The sequence below is a fragment of the Protopterus annectens genome, chromosome 3.part0 (assembly GCF_019279795.1).
Source record: "Protopterus annectens isolate FY-2018-M chromosome 3.part0, PAN1.0, whole genome shotgun sequence".
NCBI lineage: Eukaryota > Metazoa > Chordata > Ceratodontiformes > Protopteridae > Protopterus > Protopterus annectens.
In genome coordinates, this window is record NC_056731.1 from 415,166,397 (window position 1) to 415,185,618 (window position 19,222).

General features: G+C 41.7%; 1 protein-coding gene across 1 annotated transcript in view; it reads right to left on the minus strand.

Annotated features, from left to right (window-relative positions):
• The window catches only part of RREB1 (ras responsive element binding protein 1), a gene marked incomplete in the record, with an annotated part of 464,399 nt that overhangs the window by 153,223 nt on the left and 291,954 nt on the right, over positions 1-19,222 (minus strand). The window contains 1 exon segment of the mRNA XM_044064859.1: positions 1,745-1,934. Coding sequence (XP_043920794.1) covers positions 1,745-1,934 — 190 coding nt within the window.

A 19,222-nucleotide genomic window follows, 5' to 3' on the forward strand; every position in this document is an offset into this window, starting at 1 on the left:
TAAGAAGTGTATGCGTGATGTCTCCTACCTAATATTAATAGATGAAGGGTTTGTCATTGACATGGGACAGGAAATTCATGTGTATGTCAGTTTCTAATGGGCAGCCAGTTAGCTCTTTCATGTGTAGTAATAGGTCAGGATTTCTAGCATAATAAATCTGTACTAAAAAAGTTTACCCCCCCCCCCCAAAAAAAAAAATATGTATATGTTTACGTCCTAGGCATTTAGTCTTTAAAAATTTTGAATGTTAAAAAACTAATGAATCTCTTACTGTAGTCTAAGCAAATAAGCAATATTATATCAAACAACTAGAAAATTATGAAAAGTTGCCCTGAGATTTATAGAGCAGTAGGTGAACACCTGTTTTTTGTACAAAAGGAATTCAATATGCAAAACCAGGTATGTTCAAATGCTTGAACTGCAGTTTATGTGATTATTTACTAATGAAAAGGTCATATATATCAATAATTATATTATCACTTTTAAGGGACGTTATACATGCAAATCTAAAATTGTTGTATATTTAGTGGTTTGTATTTCCTGTATGTCCTTCTGTGTGGGTTGCACCACAAGAGAATGTATGAGCCTAAACAAACAGTGTTGGTGGGGGATGAAAGAAATGCACTTGGGAAGCATTATAAATTGGCAGGTGCAAAGCAGACTTTAAAATTTTAGTTTTGGATGAGGTCAAAGGGTTTGACAAAATGTTCAAAGTGGAAGAACAACTGGGGTGGTATGAATATCTATGGAAAACTTGGATTAAATGCATGCTATCCACCTGGACTTAACAGTGAAGATTTTGTAGCCTATTTGAAAAGAAGGGGCTAAAACACTAATGATTTATGTGTGTCATGTGATTCATTCTCCATTGTATAAGTGGAGTTTTTAGATAGCATTATTCAGTCTGAAGTCTTCATAAGAGACAAAACAGCTTACTGTTTAATGTGTACTTGAATAATTTATTTTTTATTATTCATCTATTTTACTCTAGCAGTTAGCTCGGTTTGCCTGTTTATTTTATTTCCTATAATGGCACTGTAAAATAGTAACATACCCTGCTTTGGTGTGGACAATTGAGGTTTAAATATTACTGGCTTTGTTCATGGCATATATATCCATGACTGCCTTTGTTTGGTCACTTGAATGTTACCTAAACAGCATCAGCTGAAGGCAAATCCTACATTACCTACAGTTAAAAACAGTGCACTGTTAAACTAGCTCCATATCTTTCAACTCAACACCTCTGTGTCACATATAGCAAATATTTATTCTGTACTGCGTCACATTATTACCTGCTGTCACTTCCATTACTGAAGCTCATTTCTGAATTTTAGTTAACACAGTTTACCCCTTCCCAAAAAAGTGCAACCCTGCTCACTTTTTAGACCTTTGGTACTCTGTCATCTTCTTTCATGATCCAGTCTGTGCAGCCACAGAACTAAACAGCAGTGACATAGCTAAACTAACTGTTATTTAAAAACTACAGATAAAACACCAAACATGCTTCTATCTCATACCTGTGAGCACAAGTCAAAGAAACAAATGATCGAAGTATAAACTATGTCAAAGGGCAAAAAAAAAAAACAAAGGGAAAAACTGGGATACAAGATTGTGTGTGTGTGTGTGTGTGTGTGTGTGTGTGTGTGTGTGTGTGAGCATACGCACACACATGAGAACATGTAATTTGTAATTGTGTGCATATGTATCTGCATGATTAAAAATCAAAACATACTCATGACCATACCTGACAAGTCAGAGAAAACTTGGTGCTTGAGAAGTCTGCGAATGCTAAATCTTGAAACCCAGCCGGAACAGAGGGGTTGTTCTGAATGAAAGGTCTTCCTAAAGGATCCACTGGGATAAGCCTGTGGACTTTTGAATTATGACAGAGCAATCCACGGTGAGTACGAAAAGTAATGGAACACACATCACACCTAAAAGGAGAAAAACGTGGTGCTGTAACACTGTCATTGCAAGTACAACACACAGTATCCATTCTTCATTAACACAAGATGTTGACAACCATGCACAAAACAGTGAATGATAATTAAACACTCCCACATGCACAGAGAAAGCAGTTCTGGTTGCAGCTCACTGTCATATGGTTATAACATATATTCAATGCAGCCCCTACTTAAAAGCATTCAGAAATTTAGTGACATACGCCTCACTCATCCCCAAAAATACACAGAGTAGCAACAGTTACAGTCACGTTTGAACAAGACAGACTTAATACTGACAAGCAGCCTAGTGACATGACCACAGTACTCCTTAATTAGTGTTCACACTATCAAGAACTGACGCAGGGAAAAAAGCAAGGAACAAATACAGGGGCACTGAAGGGAATACTCAAACAGGATGAGAAAAATAGTTCATAAAGCAATGAAAAGAAAGACAGCACCAGTAGCAGGCTAAAATCTAGCAGTGCAATTTGAAAAGTGTTTCTTTAATTTTTATTAAAATTCATTAAATGTATTTTCAGTTCATGCAGCAAATATCCTACAAACTTATTTCAGGAGCATGCATCTATTCTCATTTTTTTGTATTTAAACCTATGCACTTTACAAATACAAACATCAGGAGCATGTATCTATTCTCATTTTTTTGTATTTAAACCTATGCACTTAACAAATACAAATAAAGAGTGATGTACAAAGGTCATAATTAAGCATATCCCCCCCAAATGCCCAAACTCCATCAGACTCGCATTCATTAAGCTAGGACTCTGTTTAATTGCACGTGGGGACTGAATAAACACGGAGACAAAACAAGACAGAAATAAGTTCATTTTGCATAATATATGTTTTTTTTGTTTTATTTTTTTATTTATTTAACATTTGTTAACCGGGAAAGTCTGACTTGGAACGAGCCAATTTTCAGAGGAGGCCCGAGGAGAAATACTTCAGACGCATGTCTTTGTAATGTGGGAGGAAAACGGAGCACCCGAAGGAAACCCTCACAAATGCAGGGAGGACACGCAGACTCTGCACAGAAGGCACCCCAGCCGAAAATCGAACCAGAGAACCTCTTGCTGTGAGGCGACAATGCTACTGCTGCACCATTGCGCCATTTTACTTATTTATTTATTTTTATTTATTTCAGTTCGATTACCGGGGAAGTCCACTGGGCCAGAAAGTGCCCATTTTCAGTGGAGGCCCGGGGAGAAAAGCTCCACAAAAAAAAAAAAAACACACACTACACACAATAAGAGGTTACAAAAAGAAATTTCAAATACAGAGGTAAAAATACAAGTATGAATTCATGCAAAACAGGTATAGTAAAATAATAAATTGTCATTGTACAAGCAATGAGACAAAGTTGCAGGTTTATACATTCAGAGCAATAGGAATCAATTGTCAAGAAATAGGCATCAGTGATTACTGGACAGTTGTGTTATATACATGCTAAGAGTTGAGAGAGAAATTGAAAGAACAGAAGGTGATGGAATAAGTTTGAGTAAGGTAAATAGAAAAGGAGAGGACGTAGTGAAGTTTGCATCAGGAGTTTAGTAGGCTCTATGGGGAAATGTATTTGTATTTATGTAGGGTGAAAGCAGGAGCATTTGCGTTTGGAGGATAGAAATGAGAAAAGTTGAGTTTTGAAAGATTCTGGGTAAGGTATTGTCCTAAGTGAGGGAGGAAGAGAGTTCCATTTTTTGCCTACTATGAAAGAGAGAAGGAGTTGGCCTGCAGGGCGTTTGGGTTTATGAATAGCGATGAAATTTTGATGTTCAGATCTCAGGGATCTGGTTGGAATATAAGGGGGAAGGATGTTTGTTAGAGCTGGGCACTTATTAGGAAAAAATATTAATTTGTGAGCAGTGGTAAGTTGGAGGTAGTCGAGGTAGTTAGGGAGTTCCAGCCAGTTCAATGATTGTAGGGAGAGGCAGTGGTGAGTACAGGTTTTGGATTTGGTTGCGAATTTGGAGATTTTATTGTAGCAAGTTTCAAGTTTAGAGGTGAGGGAAGAAGACAGGTTAGTTAGAAGAGGGGCTCCATATAGTAAGGAAGGAAGGAGATAGGTAGTTGCTAAAGTATGCCTGGAGGAGTTGGAGAGAAAGCGGTTATTCCTGTAGAGCATACCAAGTTTTTGGTGGGTTTTCTTGATGTTTTGTTGTACGTGGATATCAAATTTGAGGTAGTCATCTATGGTGATACCTAGGAGTTTTGCAGAAGGAACCACTTCTATGGCAGTGTTGTTTTGGCTAAGGACTTTGAAAGCATTTTTGTCGAAGGAGTAGGCCCTGGTGGGTGGGAAGAGAAGTATTTTAGATTTATTAGAGTTGAGAGAGAGATGGTTGCAGTGCATCCAGTTCTCAGTAGTAGAAAAAGCTATTTGAGTTTTTGACAGTAATTCTGGCAAGTTGGCAGCGGAGCAAACTAAGGTGGAGTCATCAGCGTATTGGATAACTGTTGTGTCAGGGATGACAGAGTGAAGGTTATTTATGAATATGTTGAAAAGCATGGGTCCAAGGATGGATCCCTGGGGAACACCGGTGGGAGTGGGCAGGAATGAGGAGGTAGAGTTATTCCATCTGACAGCTTGTGATCTGTCAGACAGGTAGCTGGAGAACCAGGAGAGGGTTTCAGGGGAAAGATGAAGGTTAGAGAGATGACAGAGTAGGTGATTGTGGGAGATAGTGTCGAAGGCTTTAGAAAGATCTAGTAGTGTTGAGGATACTAGTAAGCCGGAGTCTCGGGCCCTATTTACTGTATCTAAGAAGGATAGTAAGGCGGTAATGGTGCTGTGGCCAGGGCGGAAACCATGCTGGGTGGGAGTTATGAGGTTATTTTGGGTTAAGAAAGGCATAAGTTGGTGGTGGACACATTTTTCAAGAATTTTTGATATAGGTGAAAGAAGGGCGATTGGGCGGAAGTTGGAGATATTAGTGTTTTTGCCTCCTTTATGAAGAGGAAGGATGAAGGCAGCACACCAGACTTTGGGTACGTAAGATTCTTTTAAAGATCTATTGATTAGGATGCTGATAGGGATGGCAATACCTTCAGCAGCAGCTTTGAGGAAGGAGGAGGGTATGTTGTCAGGGGCATTTGAGCAAGGCTTTAGTTTAGTGAGGAGTCTCTTTATAAAAGTAGTTGGAACAGGTTTGAGATTGAAATTAGGAGGGGAGTGAGGAGGGTAGGAGGGAGAAGAGGAATGAGAGTAGGAAGGATTGTTGTCTGGGAAAGATTTGGTAAGATTAGCTATAGAGTCAGTAAAAAATGTGTTAAAGAGAGAGCTGAGTTCTGAGTCAGTTATGCTAGGGTCAGGGCAGGGATTATTCCTGGATCCTGGGAGGAGTAGGGAATTAATAGATTTCCAGAATTGTTTTGGGTTTACGTTATTGTTAGACTGAAGTTTATTATAATAGTTTTTTTTGTCAGAGATGATTAGTTTTTTTGCTTGGTTGCGAAGTTGTGTGTATTGAAGCAGGGTGGAAGGTATATTATTCTTCTGGTAGAGCTTCCACTGTTTGTCCCTACAATTCATGATTTGTTTGGTTTCTTTGGAGAGCCATGGAGCAGAATTAGTTTTGACTCATTTGTTTCTTGGAGGGGCTTGGGAGTTGAGAATTTTTAGGAAAGTGGAGTTGAAATGTTCTACTGCGTTGTCAAGGGGAAGAGTATTTAGAATTTGCCAGTTATGTGTTTAAGAGTGTTTGAAAAGTTAGAGGGGTTGAAGTTGCTGAGATTACGAGTGTGGATGTAATGGTGCTGATGTTTAGTTGTGTTGTAATTGAGATTGTAAATGTCATCCTGAACAAAATTCAGATCCATTTACAAAAACAAAAAAAATCTAAATTGAGAATGATCCGCCCTACATAAAACTGTGACATCTTAAACATTAACACTGATCCAACATTAAGTCTAGAACTTTTGCTTCACAAGGACAGATATACCTTGCGATGCTTCTGTTAAATGGAATTTTCCTGTTTAAAGTACAATCTGTTAGATTTACTACTATGGCTGAAAAAAAAAAAAAAAAAAACTAAACAGAAATGATGCTGGAATTTCATAGTATCATCAAGCTGCAGTTTCAGAGTGTCCTTCCCACATCTGCAGATCCCATTCATATGGGCATTCCACTCAGTCACATACATGGATATGGCAAGTCTGCAACTCCAGACATTTCTGTTTCTTATTAATCTGCTGGAAATAAGTTGCTCATCAACGTATAAACTGTCTTCAAAGTACTGCAGATGCTGTATCAGTATTAACAGAAAAACAAATGCCCAAAATGACTAGCAACAAAGCAGGAACAGCCATAAGTAACTTAGTGTACCACTCGTTTATTAAGAAGATAAGTTAAGAGCTTTCGTCCATTCAAAGCAACATTAGGATGTCATCAGAACTAAATGCTTCATTAAGTGAACCATTTTAAATAGCAAAATAACATTCACATGCCAAAATGAATCAACCTATAGGGTGTCAATGCACATAATTAAAAAATAATTTAAAGCACGAATTATTAAGAACAATTGATATAAAAAAACATTGTTTATACAATAGCTAAAAAAAAAAACAAAAAAACATACCATTAGGGTCAAAAAAGGCGGAATCGTCAAAGGGTGCATTAACAAAGGACACTTAGAAGTGGTCCACAAAACTGCATAAGCACATCCAGGCATGAAAATGCATAGCAATGCCACTACCTGTTATGTGTGATGTCCTGCAGGTTGCACTGGACAGCGCCTCAAGAAGATGTTAGATATGGAATGCACAGTAGGCAGTTGAGCCTCTACAGGCTGCTGAGTCATGACATCTTTGATCTGTCCCTGTAGGTCAATATCCACAGACAGGTTTTCCTCAGGAATTTCTTTAGTGATACAGCCCTCGGGTAAGGATTTCTGAGCACCAGGATTAACAGCTTGTAATAATTCCTTGGCTTAGGTAAGAAAATCTTCTTTCTAACAGACACCAAGTCTTCAGATGAACAATGTCTAACTTGTTTTTTCTTTGCATGCAACACCCTGACTGAAGACAGACTAGAAGATGGCAGTTCAGCCCTATTTATTTGCGGTCTCTCTCTCTCTCGTTACCCTAAGAAGCATTCCCTAGGGTGTCTCCCTGGCCAAAAGAAGATGGTTCTTCTATGCCTGTAATGGACACTTGAACAGCTGAAGAGGAAGTGGCTAACCACCAGTCCATGATGGCTGAAAGAACTACACCAGAGGAGCCTGGAGAAGAAAGTGAGAGGTCTGAGGAGCAACAGTTAGCACCCTCAGGTTCACTCTGGCAAGAGCTCTTCGTCGTCTCTTAGTTTTAGGTACAGTAGGAGAACAGCTAGCAGGACCAGAGTAAGTATCCATGCTGCAGCCAAGGACAAAGACTGAAAGCTGGTAAGTAGTGCTAGAATGAGTCTGTTGCATAAATATTACACTTACATAATAAAATATTCCCCAAAGCACTCTGCCAAAAATAGCAGTGCATGACGGGAAAACCAACACTATGAAAAATACCAAGTTTCTTAAGGGAAACTACTACCTTAAATTACCAAAGAAGTGATATCTTGTTTTTTAAAGGGCAACAAATTATATGTGAAAGTGTTCCTCTGTGGGGACTTACCTGCCAGAAATTAAGTTACAAGGTTGCCTGCTGCTCTTATGGAACCTCAGACCTGCTTCATTTCAAAGAAGCAAAAAAGTACTTTTTGTTTCATTCCGCCTGCTGACTTCCCTCCACTGGGCTGATCAATCAGAAAAAAGAGAGTGATGGTGCAGGAAGCAGCCATAGGTTTGTCCAGCTGGCTGGTTGTTGTGTCAAAGGCAGGATACAAGACATACAGCCAAAAAACTACTACTACAGCAGTGAAAATGACGACTATCAAGAACTGACTGATTATCTAAGCCACCTGAAAAGAAATATTCTGTTCATGAAAAGCTTCCCTGCTTACCATTCATTTACTTCTTTTTTTAGCCTGCTTCTGCACTCAAATTTTGTTTTCTACGAACAAAAAAATGAATCACCTTCTCTCTCCATGGTGTTCTAAATGACACTATTTTTTCCATCCTTCTTCATATGGTATGGTATAAACCTCATCGCTTAACCATGGTCACAGTTAAATGAGCTGTCTCTCTACACGGACTACATTATCCATCAATGATGTATTTATTTTTTCAGAGGGGCAGGCTCCATTGTATCATCTAGCAAAAAAGTGCCAAACAATTTACTTCAAGGATAGTTTGGACTAGAATGAAAAGGCCCAAAGCAAAATAATGGAAGTAACATTCTAACTTAAATGACTTAGCAAAGGAAAAGTCTAAAGGGATTTCACCGAAAAGGTGAAGTCAGAGCTGCTAAGATGGAAAATGCTAAGCTAAACCTTGTTTCCAGATATGACTTACTACCTCAAGACAGCAGTAAAGTGACTTTTTCAGAGTTGTACAATACGCATTGTGGGTGATAGCACTGAAACACAGGTTACCTAGTGCATTACTCAGTCTATTTGAAATCACTGCCCTGTATCAACCTCTGAAAAAATTATTCAGGAATAATTTCTGTTCACATTTGCTTTAGAAGCTAGTTATCGCAATTAAGACCTGCCCAATATGGTGCAGATTTTAAACAGGAAAATCCATACAGTACAGAAGCAAAATAATACATACCATTTAAAATGGAAGCAGAATGCAGTTTAGCAACTGGTACAAAATAATAAAATGCACAAGACTGGCTAGTGAATATAGGCTACCTCCACTGCAGAAAGCGAACACAGGAATTCTTTCACATCAAAAGTACAGTCATAGAATCCCACTTTTCACAGCAGATATCAGTCTACCATGTAAATTATCTTCTTAATGGCAGTGAGAGCACACAACTTTTCCCAGACATGAATGCACTTCACCCTGAAGGGATTCAATGGTATACATGGAAAGGGCAGTTATATTTTTTATTCCTGAAGCAGAAGCTGCTAATCCCGAACAACCATCCTTTCTGATACAGTGCCCAGACAGAAGACAAACACTTGCATTAATCACTCCCAGCTGTTCAGTAAAAGCAAAACGAGCAGTAAAGCCTGGAGGCTCCAAGCAACCAAAACTGGTCAGCTGCTTCCATCCCACCCAGTATACTCTCAGCATGACACATCATAGGAAACTGCACAGCTTGAGCAAAGAACAAGAACATGGGCCAGACTACCTTCAAATCAAGCTAAAGACAGAAATTAGTAAATGTATCAAACATCCTAGTCACAAACAATTACATGAGAAATGCATGAATCCCGAATGCCTTGTAGCTTAAACTTACCAATGTTACCTATTGCTAAGTGCCATCCTTATAGCAACAGTCACGTAGTCCTAGGACATAACGGAGACGTGCTCGCAGTACCATGAAACCTTTCTATAGAGGGGAAGCTTAGAATTTCCCCTACTGTTATCCACAGCTTTGAACTCTTCTGAACTTTCAGATGTACCCAAAATGATACACAATAGATTATTAGGATGGACTCAACCCATACCGCTCAATTCATCATCACCCGTAGGGTATGCAGAAACTTAAAACAAGAAACAGCACAATACATAATACAAACACATCTATACACCAACATCTTACAAGACTCGTACACACCCACAGTCTAGAAAAGACATCTACACAAACCTGTGAGTACACACCTGTCATGTCTAACCTTGGAGGCCTTTTACAGTGGATACAGTGGTTAACTGCTGGAATGAATCTCAACTACACTTAACTGGACAATTGTGAAACACTGAGGCGCTAATGAAGGACGAGCTCAAAAAAATCATAGTACAATGAATAATGCTTCATAAAGTCTGGAGTGATGACCAAGTAGTCACAGTAAAAAAAAAAATACATGTTAAGGAAATTTTTCTGAAGAAAAGTGGATGGCCTTAAACTGCAACACTTTCCAACTTCAGTTTACCGCTTTAAGGTAAAAAAAAAAAAAAAAAAACAATGCAGTCAGCCATCTACTTGGAAATGTGCAGCCTAATCTGATTATTCCAGAATCAGGATGCATGTTCCATGTGCATGCTCATCTCTACCTGGAATGAAAACAACAAATACTGCTCTATCTGAAATCATATGCTACATTCAATGAAGACTGCAACAGACGTATTAGGGATGACTTACTCTGCTCTGGAGTATCCTTCTGTGAAGGAAAGTAAAGGAAAACATGAATATAATTTTAAGGACAACTCTGAAACCCCTTTTGGAAGAAAGCAAGGGTTTACGCAAGGAACACCTGGTCTTGGAGAAAGACCAGAGTTCCCAGCAAACACAAGAAACATCTAATCCTTGTGAAAGATGACATGGAATTCACCACAAATAACAACATGCAGTTTGGAGAGTCTGTAAAATATAGTGACTGCCACAAAGAACAGTATTTTCAGAAAGCAACCTCCAAACTGACTGAATTGGCCAGTTTTGAAAGGGGGGCTGCAAGCCTGTCAATCATGAAGTTTAAATACCAAGGAATAGAAGGGTTTTTCAAAGTTGGGTAAAGATGAAGAACCTCTTTAATGAAATGGTTCATAGGCAGGTAACTAGGCTAGCTGTCATGTGGGGTACTTTAAACCTTGCTAACTTCCCTTTTTGTACTCAAAATAACCTATCATTTGGTTACCGATAGGCTGTACCCCATCCCATCATCAATTATATATTGCTCCTAATGAAAATAACTGGGATCATACCAGAGATAATTTGAGGGAACACATGCATGGGATAAAGCATTTAGAAGATACCACTGTTCTTTACTAGTACAGGGGGCAATCCTGGGGAACTGGTTTCCATACATAGATCCAAGCTGCACTTGAATATGGACAGGGATGAACTTTGTTTTATAATCAGCCAATGCTTGGCAACATCTGCACCTTCTAGAAACTTATGAGTTGCACAGAATCCTAAACCTTATATGGACTCTAGAATAAGCATACCAAACTGAACAGTCATCTAAGGTAAATCAGAATTTAAATACAAACTAACAGATATGGCAAAGAATACTTGCTATGCAAAAGGAAATAAAAAACACTTCCACACAACAGAGCAACTATGCCAAATTAAAGTCTATCAGCCTCCAATAACTTCAAACTCTCTTACTAAGAATTCCAACAGGAATGAGGGATCAAAATGATGATCAAGGCTCGAGGTGGAACATCTGTGACCCACAAAAAGGGGGAACTTTCTTGGCTAGTACTGGATAAGCTCCTGTACACAGCCAGAGGCCAGACAATCTAAAATTATGCATGTCACACTGGGGCAAAAGTACAGTTTTGTACCTACCATAAATGTAGATGTCCGAGAGGTATGCATCTGCAGTCCTAACAAATGGGTTGTCCTGGCCTCAGGCAGCCCTTCGGTCGGCCGGATTCCAAAGTCTGGGTCTGGCCTTGGCTGATGTCACTTCACCCGACGTCATAGCTGCAGTTCAGCGGGTATAAAGGCATCAGCCGACGCCATTTTCCTCAGTGTTTCTTGCCCCAGATGCCAGGTGCCCTCTAGGAAGGCTAAATTTGGATAAATGCAAATGTTTCCAAACAATAGAGAGCAGATAGAAATAAACATGTATATACATATATACAAACAAATACACCATAATAGATTCCCCCAGCTAGCTACAAGATGGGCAAATACCCTAGGAGTACCACAGAGGGGAAGGAGGGTGGGTAATCCTGACTGCAGATGCATACCTCTCGGACATCTACATTTATGGTAGGTACAAAACTGTACTATGTCCTTCAAGGATGCATCTGCAGTCCTAACAAATGGGTAGAATACCATAGCCAAACTGGGGGAGGAGGCACTAAGAGTTTATGGTGTAGTTAAGATCCCTTGCAAAACAGCAGTGGCAAAACCTGCTCGGGATCTGGAGTATAAAGGTAGATTATAATGCTTGGCAAATGTATGCATGGAGCTCCAAGTAGCAGCCTCTAAAATGTCTTTGGTAGCCACTCCTCGTAAGAAAGCTGTAGTAGTGGCTGTAGCCCTTGTGGAGTGAGGTCTGATGTTTTCTGGAGTTATCTTTCCATGGTAAGAGTAACAAAATCTAATGCAATTTCCTATCCATTTTGAGATTGTCTGTTTTGAAATTGCTTTTCCTTCCATTCCTGTTGCATATGCTACCAGTAGCTGGTCAGTTTTTCTATTGCTCTTGGTTCTGTCCAGGTAGTAGCGCAATTGCCTATGTACATCCAAGGTATGCAATAGTCTTTCTCCCCTGTTCTGTGGGTTGGGGAAGAATGTAGGCAGGTGGATAACTTGGTTTAAAGATACCCTGGAGACCACCTTTGGCATAAAAGTAGGATTAGTTCTCATGGACACTCTATCTTGATGGAAGATAAGGAAGGGCTGTACTGCCATTAATGCCTGTAATTCAGAAACCCTTCTTGCTGAAGTGATTGCAAGCAGGAAAGCAGTTTTCCATGATAAGTACTGTAATTCTGCTGTTGCTGCTGGCTCAAAAGGAGGGAGTGTCAACTTTTCTAGCACAAAGTTCAAGTCCCATGCGGGCAATGGTGGCTTCCTTGGTGGTTTTACATTTTTAATTCCTCTCAGAAACTGCCTGAGTAGAGGATGTGAGAAGACAGGAGGATCCAAGCTGTATTCTGCTGAAATAGCTGATGCATGAATCTTAATGGAAGAATAGGACAGGCCATTGTGGAAAAGCTCTGCCAAGTATTCCAGGATGTTAGCTATGTTTGCCAGTGACACATCTACTCCTTTCGCTGCACTCCAAATGAGATATCTTTTCCATTTTGCTGAGTAAGTTTTCCTTGTTGAGGGCCTGCGAGCCTCCAAGATAATGTCTTTAACCCTTTGAGATAAATCTGGGTTATTTTGTCTTATGCAATGTTCCAGGCAGCCAGCTGCAGTGTTTTTAGGTTTGGATGCATGGTTTTGAAGTTGTTCTGTGTTAACAGTAAGGGAACTAGGGGCAGAGGCCATATTTGTTCCCGAGACATGCTCCTCAGTAATGGGTACCAATGCTGCCTCGGCCAGTTTGGAGCTATCAGGATGATCCTTGGACGGTCTTCTTTGATCTTCAATAGCACCTTGTGCATCAAAGGAAGAGGTGGGAATGCATATGCTGTCAGGTTTTTCCAACTGAAAGATAGGGAGTCCACCTTCCAAGCAAGTGGGTGGTATGTCCTCGTGCAGAATTTTTTCAATTGGTGGTTGTGTGGGGATGCAAATAAGTCTATTTTTGGTAGTCCCCATTTCCCTGCAATGGATTTGAAGATGTCTGGATGCAGCATCCATTCGTGGGCATCCGTGGTAGTTCTGCTTAGGATGTCTGCTAGTATATTTTCTTTTCCTGGTACAAATATTGCTTGTAACTGAATGTTGAAGCTCAGGGCCACATTCCAGAGGTCCATTGCCATCCGGCATAGAGGGTATGAATGTGTGCCTCCCTGTTTGTTGATGTACCACATAACTGTGGTGTTGTCCGTCCTTATCAGCAATTGACCCTGTCGAAGAAATGGTATGAATGTCTGAATTGCCAGTTTTACTGCCAGCATCTCCTTTTGATTTATGTGTAGGTTCAGCTGGTCTTGAGTCCATAAGCCTTGAATGCACCTGTCCAGCATGTGTGCCCCCCAACCGAGGTCTGAGGCGTCCGTTGTGATAGTCTGGCTTGGTTGAGTGCTGTGGAAGGGCAGCCCTTTGTTCGATTGACAGGCCTGAGCCCACCATTGGAATTCTTGCTTCAGGCATGGAATTATTGGAATTTGGGTTTCTAGGCTGTGCTTGTGCTGAGACCATAAATTCCTTAGGTACCATTGTAACTTTCTCATATGTAGTCTGGCATGTGGAATCAATATTATGCAGGATGCCATGTAACCCAGGGCTTGCAGGACTTTCCTTGCTGATAGCTGGTTCTGCTTTGTTAATGCCATGAAATAGAGAGGAAGGTGCTTCTGTTTTTCTGCTGTGAGGGATGCCATTTGATTTGATGTGTCCAGCTCTGCACCCAAGAAAGTTATCCTTTGGGATGGTATCAGCCTTGACTTTTTTATATTGACTGTGTATCCCAGGGCTTGCAGTAGATGAATGACCTTTTTCAAATCTCTTGCTAATTTGTTTTTGTTGTCCGCTTGTAACAGGCAGTCGTCCAGGTAAGGGTAAATTTGAATTCCCTGAAGCCTGCAATGAGCAATTACTGATGCCAGGCATTTCGTGAATACTCTGGGCGCAGTAGATAAGCCAAAGGGCAATGCTGAGAATTGATAATGCTCTGATCCTGCAAGAAATCTGAGGTAGCTTCTGCAATTTGGTCGTATGGGGACGTGCAGGTATGCCTCCTTGAGATCTAGAGTTACCAGCCAAGACTCCTTGCCCAGCATGGGAAGAAGCTGCTGTAGGGTCAGCATTTTGAATTTTGGAACAATGAGGTATGTGTTTAGAGCAGACAGGTCGAGAATAGGTCTCCATTGGTTTTCTTTTCTTGGCACCAGGAAAAGTCTGGAGTAAAATCCTTGCCCTTGTTCCATAGACGGTACCCTTTCTATAGCTCTCATCCTTAGTAAGTGGTGTATTTGTTCTAGAGCTTTTGTCTTTTGATTTGGAGGTAGGTTTGGCATTCCTCTCTTCCTTGGTAGAGTATGGAAGTGAAACCTGTAACCTTGGTCTATTGTCTGTAAAATCCATTTGTCTCTTGTGATGTGATGCCAGTTTACTGAAAATAAGGCTAGCTTCCCGCCTAAGGGTGCTTCTAGTTGTTCCCTGGTAGGCGGTCTCAGAGCCAAGTCACTGTGATTGTCCTGTGGAAGTGGTAGTGGCTGGATCTGTGGCAGTACTTCTCTGGTTGTTAGGTTGCCACTGACGTCCCCTGTAGGCACCTCTGGATTGACCCCTGCCTCTTGGGCACCTATTCCTGCCTCTCTGAGCTCTGGAGGTGTCTGGAAAGGACCAATTCTTGGAAGGCCAGTTCCTACTAAACCTTGGAGGCTGGACCTGTAAGAAATCCTTGACTGTCTGGACAGATTTTGCTTTCTCTTCCACCTTCTTCAGCACCTGCTGTGCAGGGGAGCCAAACAAATTGAGCTTATCCATGGGAGCATCTAGGAGCTTTGATTTAACATGGTCCGGTAAGGACTGCTCTTTTAACCATGCATGTCTTCTGATCATTGTACCAGTCATAGCTGATCTAAAGGAAGCCTCCAGTGCATCATAGCCGCATTTTAAGGAATGATTACTGACCTGCTGAATGTTATGTACCATTTCTTGAACAGATTTTTTGTCTAATGGTTCAGACGAGGACAGTTTTTTAGTTAACTGATCTAACATAAATTCCTGATACTGAATCATGTGGAATTGACAGTTTAAGGCCCTAGCCGAAAGAGTAGCAGAAGTGTAAACTTTTTTACCCCATCTCTCTAAGGCCCTAGATTCCCTTTCAGAGGGAGGGTTTTGGCAGAGGTAGCTGCTACAGCCTTGGGTCCCTGGGAGATAGTTTCAGGATCTGCAAAGGAGCCTTATACAAATGATAATGTGTGTCCGAACCCTGTAGTACCTGTCGGGCTTAGCAGGGGCCGGAGGAAGAGAATCAGGAGTAGTACAAGCATCATTAAATGCATCATCCACAACAGTAAGTACTGGAGGAATGGCTAAAGGCCTATGCTGTGGCAAATGCAAAAAGGTCCTAAGCCTTTTCCTAGAGTCTGAAAAATCCTGGCCCTGCCATTGAAATTGTTCCCTCATAGCATGCAAGGTTTCCCCAAAAGAAAATTCCTCAGGCGGAGAGGCAGAAGGAATGGAGTCTTCTGCATCAGAGTCCTCATAAGGAGAATAAGGGCCCTCTGGAGGGTTTGTATTATCTGAATCATCAGAGGAGTAATCTGAAGAAACTGGCTCAGAGGGCTCTGCTCTAGGCCTCTTCTCTGGAGGTGGCTGAGAGGCCCTGTCAGGGTGAGGTTGGGATCCCCGGATCAAAGAAATGAGATCCTCTGCTAGACTAAGCATTTGAGAACTAGAGCTAGGCCTGTGAGAGGGGGTCTTAGCAGGCACGGTTTTGGTAGATTTTGCTGCTTTAGCCCTGGCAAAAGCCTTAATCGACATGGATGCAGGGTGCCTAGCAGCTCCACGTGCAGGAGTAGATATATCTAAAGGTATAGTATCAGATAAGTCCTGTGAACCTGCAAGAGCAGGTGGGATTTCAGTAGCAGATTCAGCCATGCTGGATGAGGCCTCGGTAGGAGGCAAGCTTTCGGCCGAAGGAAGAACCGTGGACTCTGTTTCAGCCGAAACCGAGACACTCGCGGTTGACTTAACCGAGGTTTCGGCCGAAACCGCGAGTGTCTGTCCTTTTCCTTGCGCTTTTTAGTTAATTGCGATGTCGGAGTTTCCGACGGCATATTGTAAGCAAAAGCGGAGCCGAAAAACTCCTCAGCAAATTCCAACCGACGTCTAAGTGTCCGTCGGTTGAAAGAAGCACAGGCTAGACAAGCTGCTACGTCGTGGTCTGGGCCTAAACAAGGTAGGCAGTAAGAGTGGAAATCTTTATGAGGTATTTGTTTCCCACAAGTTAAACAGTTATTCACTTTTTCTGACATCGGCTGAGGCAAGAAAGAATCCCCAATGGGGTACTTAGCTTTTTAGAAGTCTTCAGTAGTAGTAATCTCTGGTTCTGACCGACCGGCACTTGCGAACAGCTTCTGCTTCGGGCGCCACGCGGCAAGAAAGACTGGGGAAAATGGCGTCGGCTGATACCTTTATACCCGAAGAACTGCAGCTATGACGTTGGGTGAAGTGCGACATCAGCCGAGGCCAGACCCAGACTTTGGAATCCGGCCGACCGAAGGGCTGCCTGTGGACAGGACAACCCATTTGTTAGGACTGCAGATGCATCCTTGAAGGACATCAGGGAGAGGAGTGGACCCAAGGAATAGAGGGGAAGGAGGGAGGGAAAACCCGACTGCAGTTGCATATCTATCGGACATCTACATTTATAGTAGGTACAAAACTGTACTATGTCCTTCAAGAATGCAACTGCAGTCATAACATATGGGTTGAATACCATAGCTTAGCTGGGGGAGGTGGAAAGCACTAAGAAAAGGATGGTGTAGCTATCAATCCCTGCAGGACTGCCGAAGCAAAGCCTGCTCTGGATCTGGAATATAAAGGAAGGTTGTAGTGTTTGGAGAATGTATGCATGGAGCTCCATGTAGCAGCTTCTAGAATGTCTTTTGTAGGCACCCCTCTTAAGAATGCTGTAGAGGTGGCTGTAGCTCTGGTAGAGTGTGGTCTGATATTGGCTGGTACACTCTTTCCATGAAAGGAATAACAATCTGATGCAATGTCCAATCCATTTTGAGATAGTCTGTTTGGAAATTGCTTTTCCTTGTACTCCAGGGGCGTAAGCTACAAAGAGCTGATCAGACTTCCTATTGGCCTTGGTTCTGTCCAGGTAATAGCGAAGTTGTCTGTGAATGTCCAAGGTATGCAACAGTCTTTCTCCTTTGTTCTCAGGATTGGGAAAGAAAGTAGGCAGGTGAATTGCGTGATTCAAAGATACCCTAGATACCACTTTTGGCAGAAAGCTAGGGATGGTTCGTAAGGAGACCCTGTCTCTATGAAAGGTAATGAACGGTGGTATTGCCATTAGGGCCTGTAATTCCGAAACCCTTCTCGCTGAGGTAATTGCCAACAGGAAAGCTGTCTTCCATGAGAGGAATTGTAAGTCTACAGAAGCTGCTGGCTCAAAGGGGGGTAGAGTCAGTTTTTCTAGGACAAAGTTGAGGTCCCAAGCTGGTACTGGGGCCTTTCTTGGTGGCTTGATATTCTTGATTCCTCTAAGAAATTGCCTTAACAAAGGATGTGAGAACACAGGTGGATCAGTGTTGTATCTAGCTGAAATAGCTGAAGCATGTATCTTTATAGAAGAATATGAGAGTCCTTTCTGTAGCATATCTGCCAAGTATTCCAGGATGAGTGGGATGTTCAATAATGATGCATCATGACCCTTGCTGGTATTCCAAATGCTGAATCTCTTCCATTTTGCTGAACAAACCTTTCTGGTGGATGGTCTGCGGGCTTCTGTTAATATCCACTGAACTTCCTTGGAGAGAGATAGATTGAGGTTATTCGTGGAATCTCCCAAGCTGTTAGCTGGAGCGTCTGAATGTTGGGATGTACTGTCTTGAAGTTGTTTTGAGTCAAAAGATGGGGCCATTGGGGAAGGGCCCATTTTTTGTTGTGGCATATGCTCCATAGTAGTGGATACCAGTGTTGTCTTGGCCAGTCTGGAGCTATTAGGATCCCTTTTGGCTTCTCTGCTTTGATCTTTAGTAGTACTGTGGTCATCAGTGGCAGAGGTGGGAATGCATAAATCTTTAGGAAGTTCCAGTTGAATGAGAGAGCATCTGTTTTCCATGCTTGTGGATGATATGCCCTTGAACAGAACTTTTGTAGCTGATGATTGAGGTGGGAGGCAAATAGGTCTACTTCTGGCCTGTCCCATGTCGAGGCGAGCCTTATGAAGATTTCTGGATGTAACCTCCACTCGTGGGGATCTAGGAAATTCCTGCTTAGGCTGTCCACCAGCACATTGTCTTTGCCTGGAACAAACTGGGATTGCAACTGTATGTTTAAGCTCAGTGATTTTTCCCAAAGATTCATTGTCAGTCTGCAAAGGGGGTAAGAATGGGTGCCCCCCTGCTTGTTTATGTACCACATGACAGTGGTGTTGTCTGTCCATATTAGCAGGTGGCCTTGCTGAAGTTGTTGTCGAAAGGCCTCGATGGCATGCATGACTGCCAGCATTTCTTTTTGGTTGATATGCAGATGTGTTTCCTTTGGAGACCATTGTCCTTGAATACATCTGCCCTCCATGTGCACCCCCCCATCCAAGGTCTGAGGCGTCTGTGGTCATTGTTTGTGTTATTTGTGGTTTTTTAAATGACATTCCTGTGTTTGCCTGGCTTACCGAGGCCCACCATAGGAATTCCTTTTGTAGGCATGGAATAAGCGGTATGGTTGTCTCTAGGTTGTTGATGTGTTGAGACCATAAACTTTTTAGGTACCATTGAAGCCTTCTCATGTGTAGTCTTGCTAATGGAACCAGGAGAATGCATGATGCCATGTAACCCAGGGCCTGTAGGAATCTCCTTGCAGTCATCTGGGTGAGCTTTGCCAAACCTTTGAAATAATGAGTTAAATTCTTTTGCTTGTCTTCTGTCAGGTAAGCCATTTGAGAGGTTGTGTCTAGACTGGCCCCTAAGAAAGTAATTTGCTGGGATGGCTGCAGTCTTGACTTTTGGAAGTTGACTGTGTAT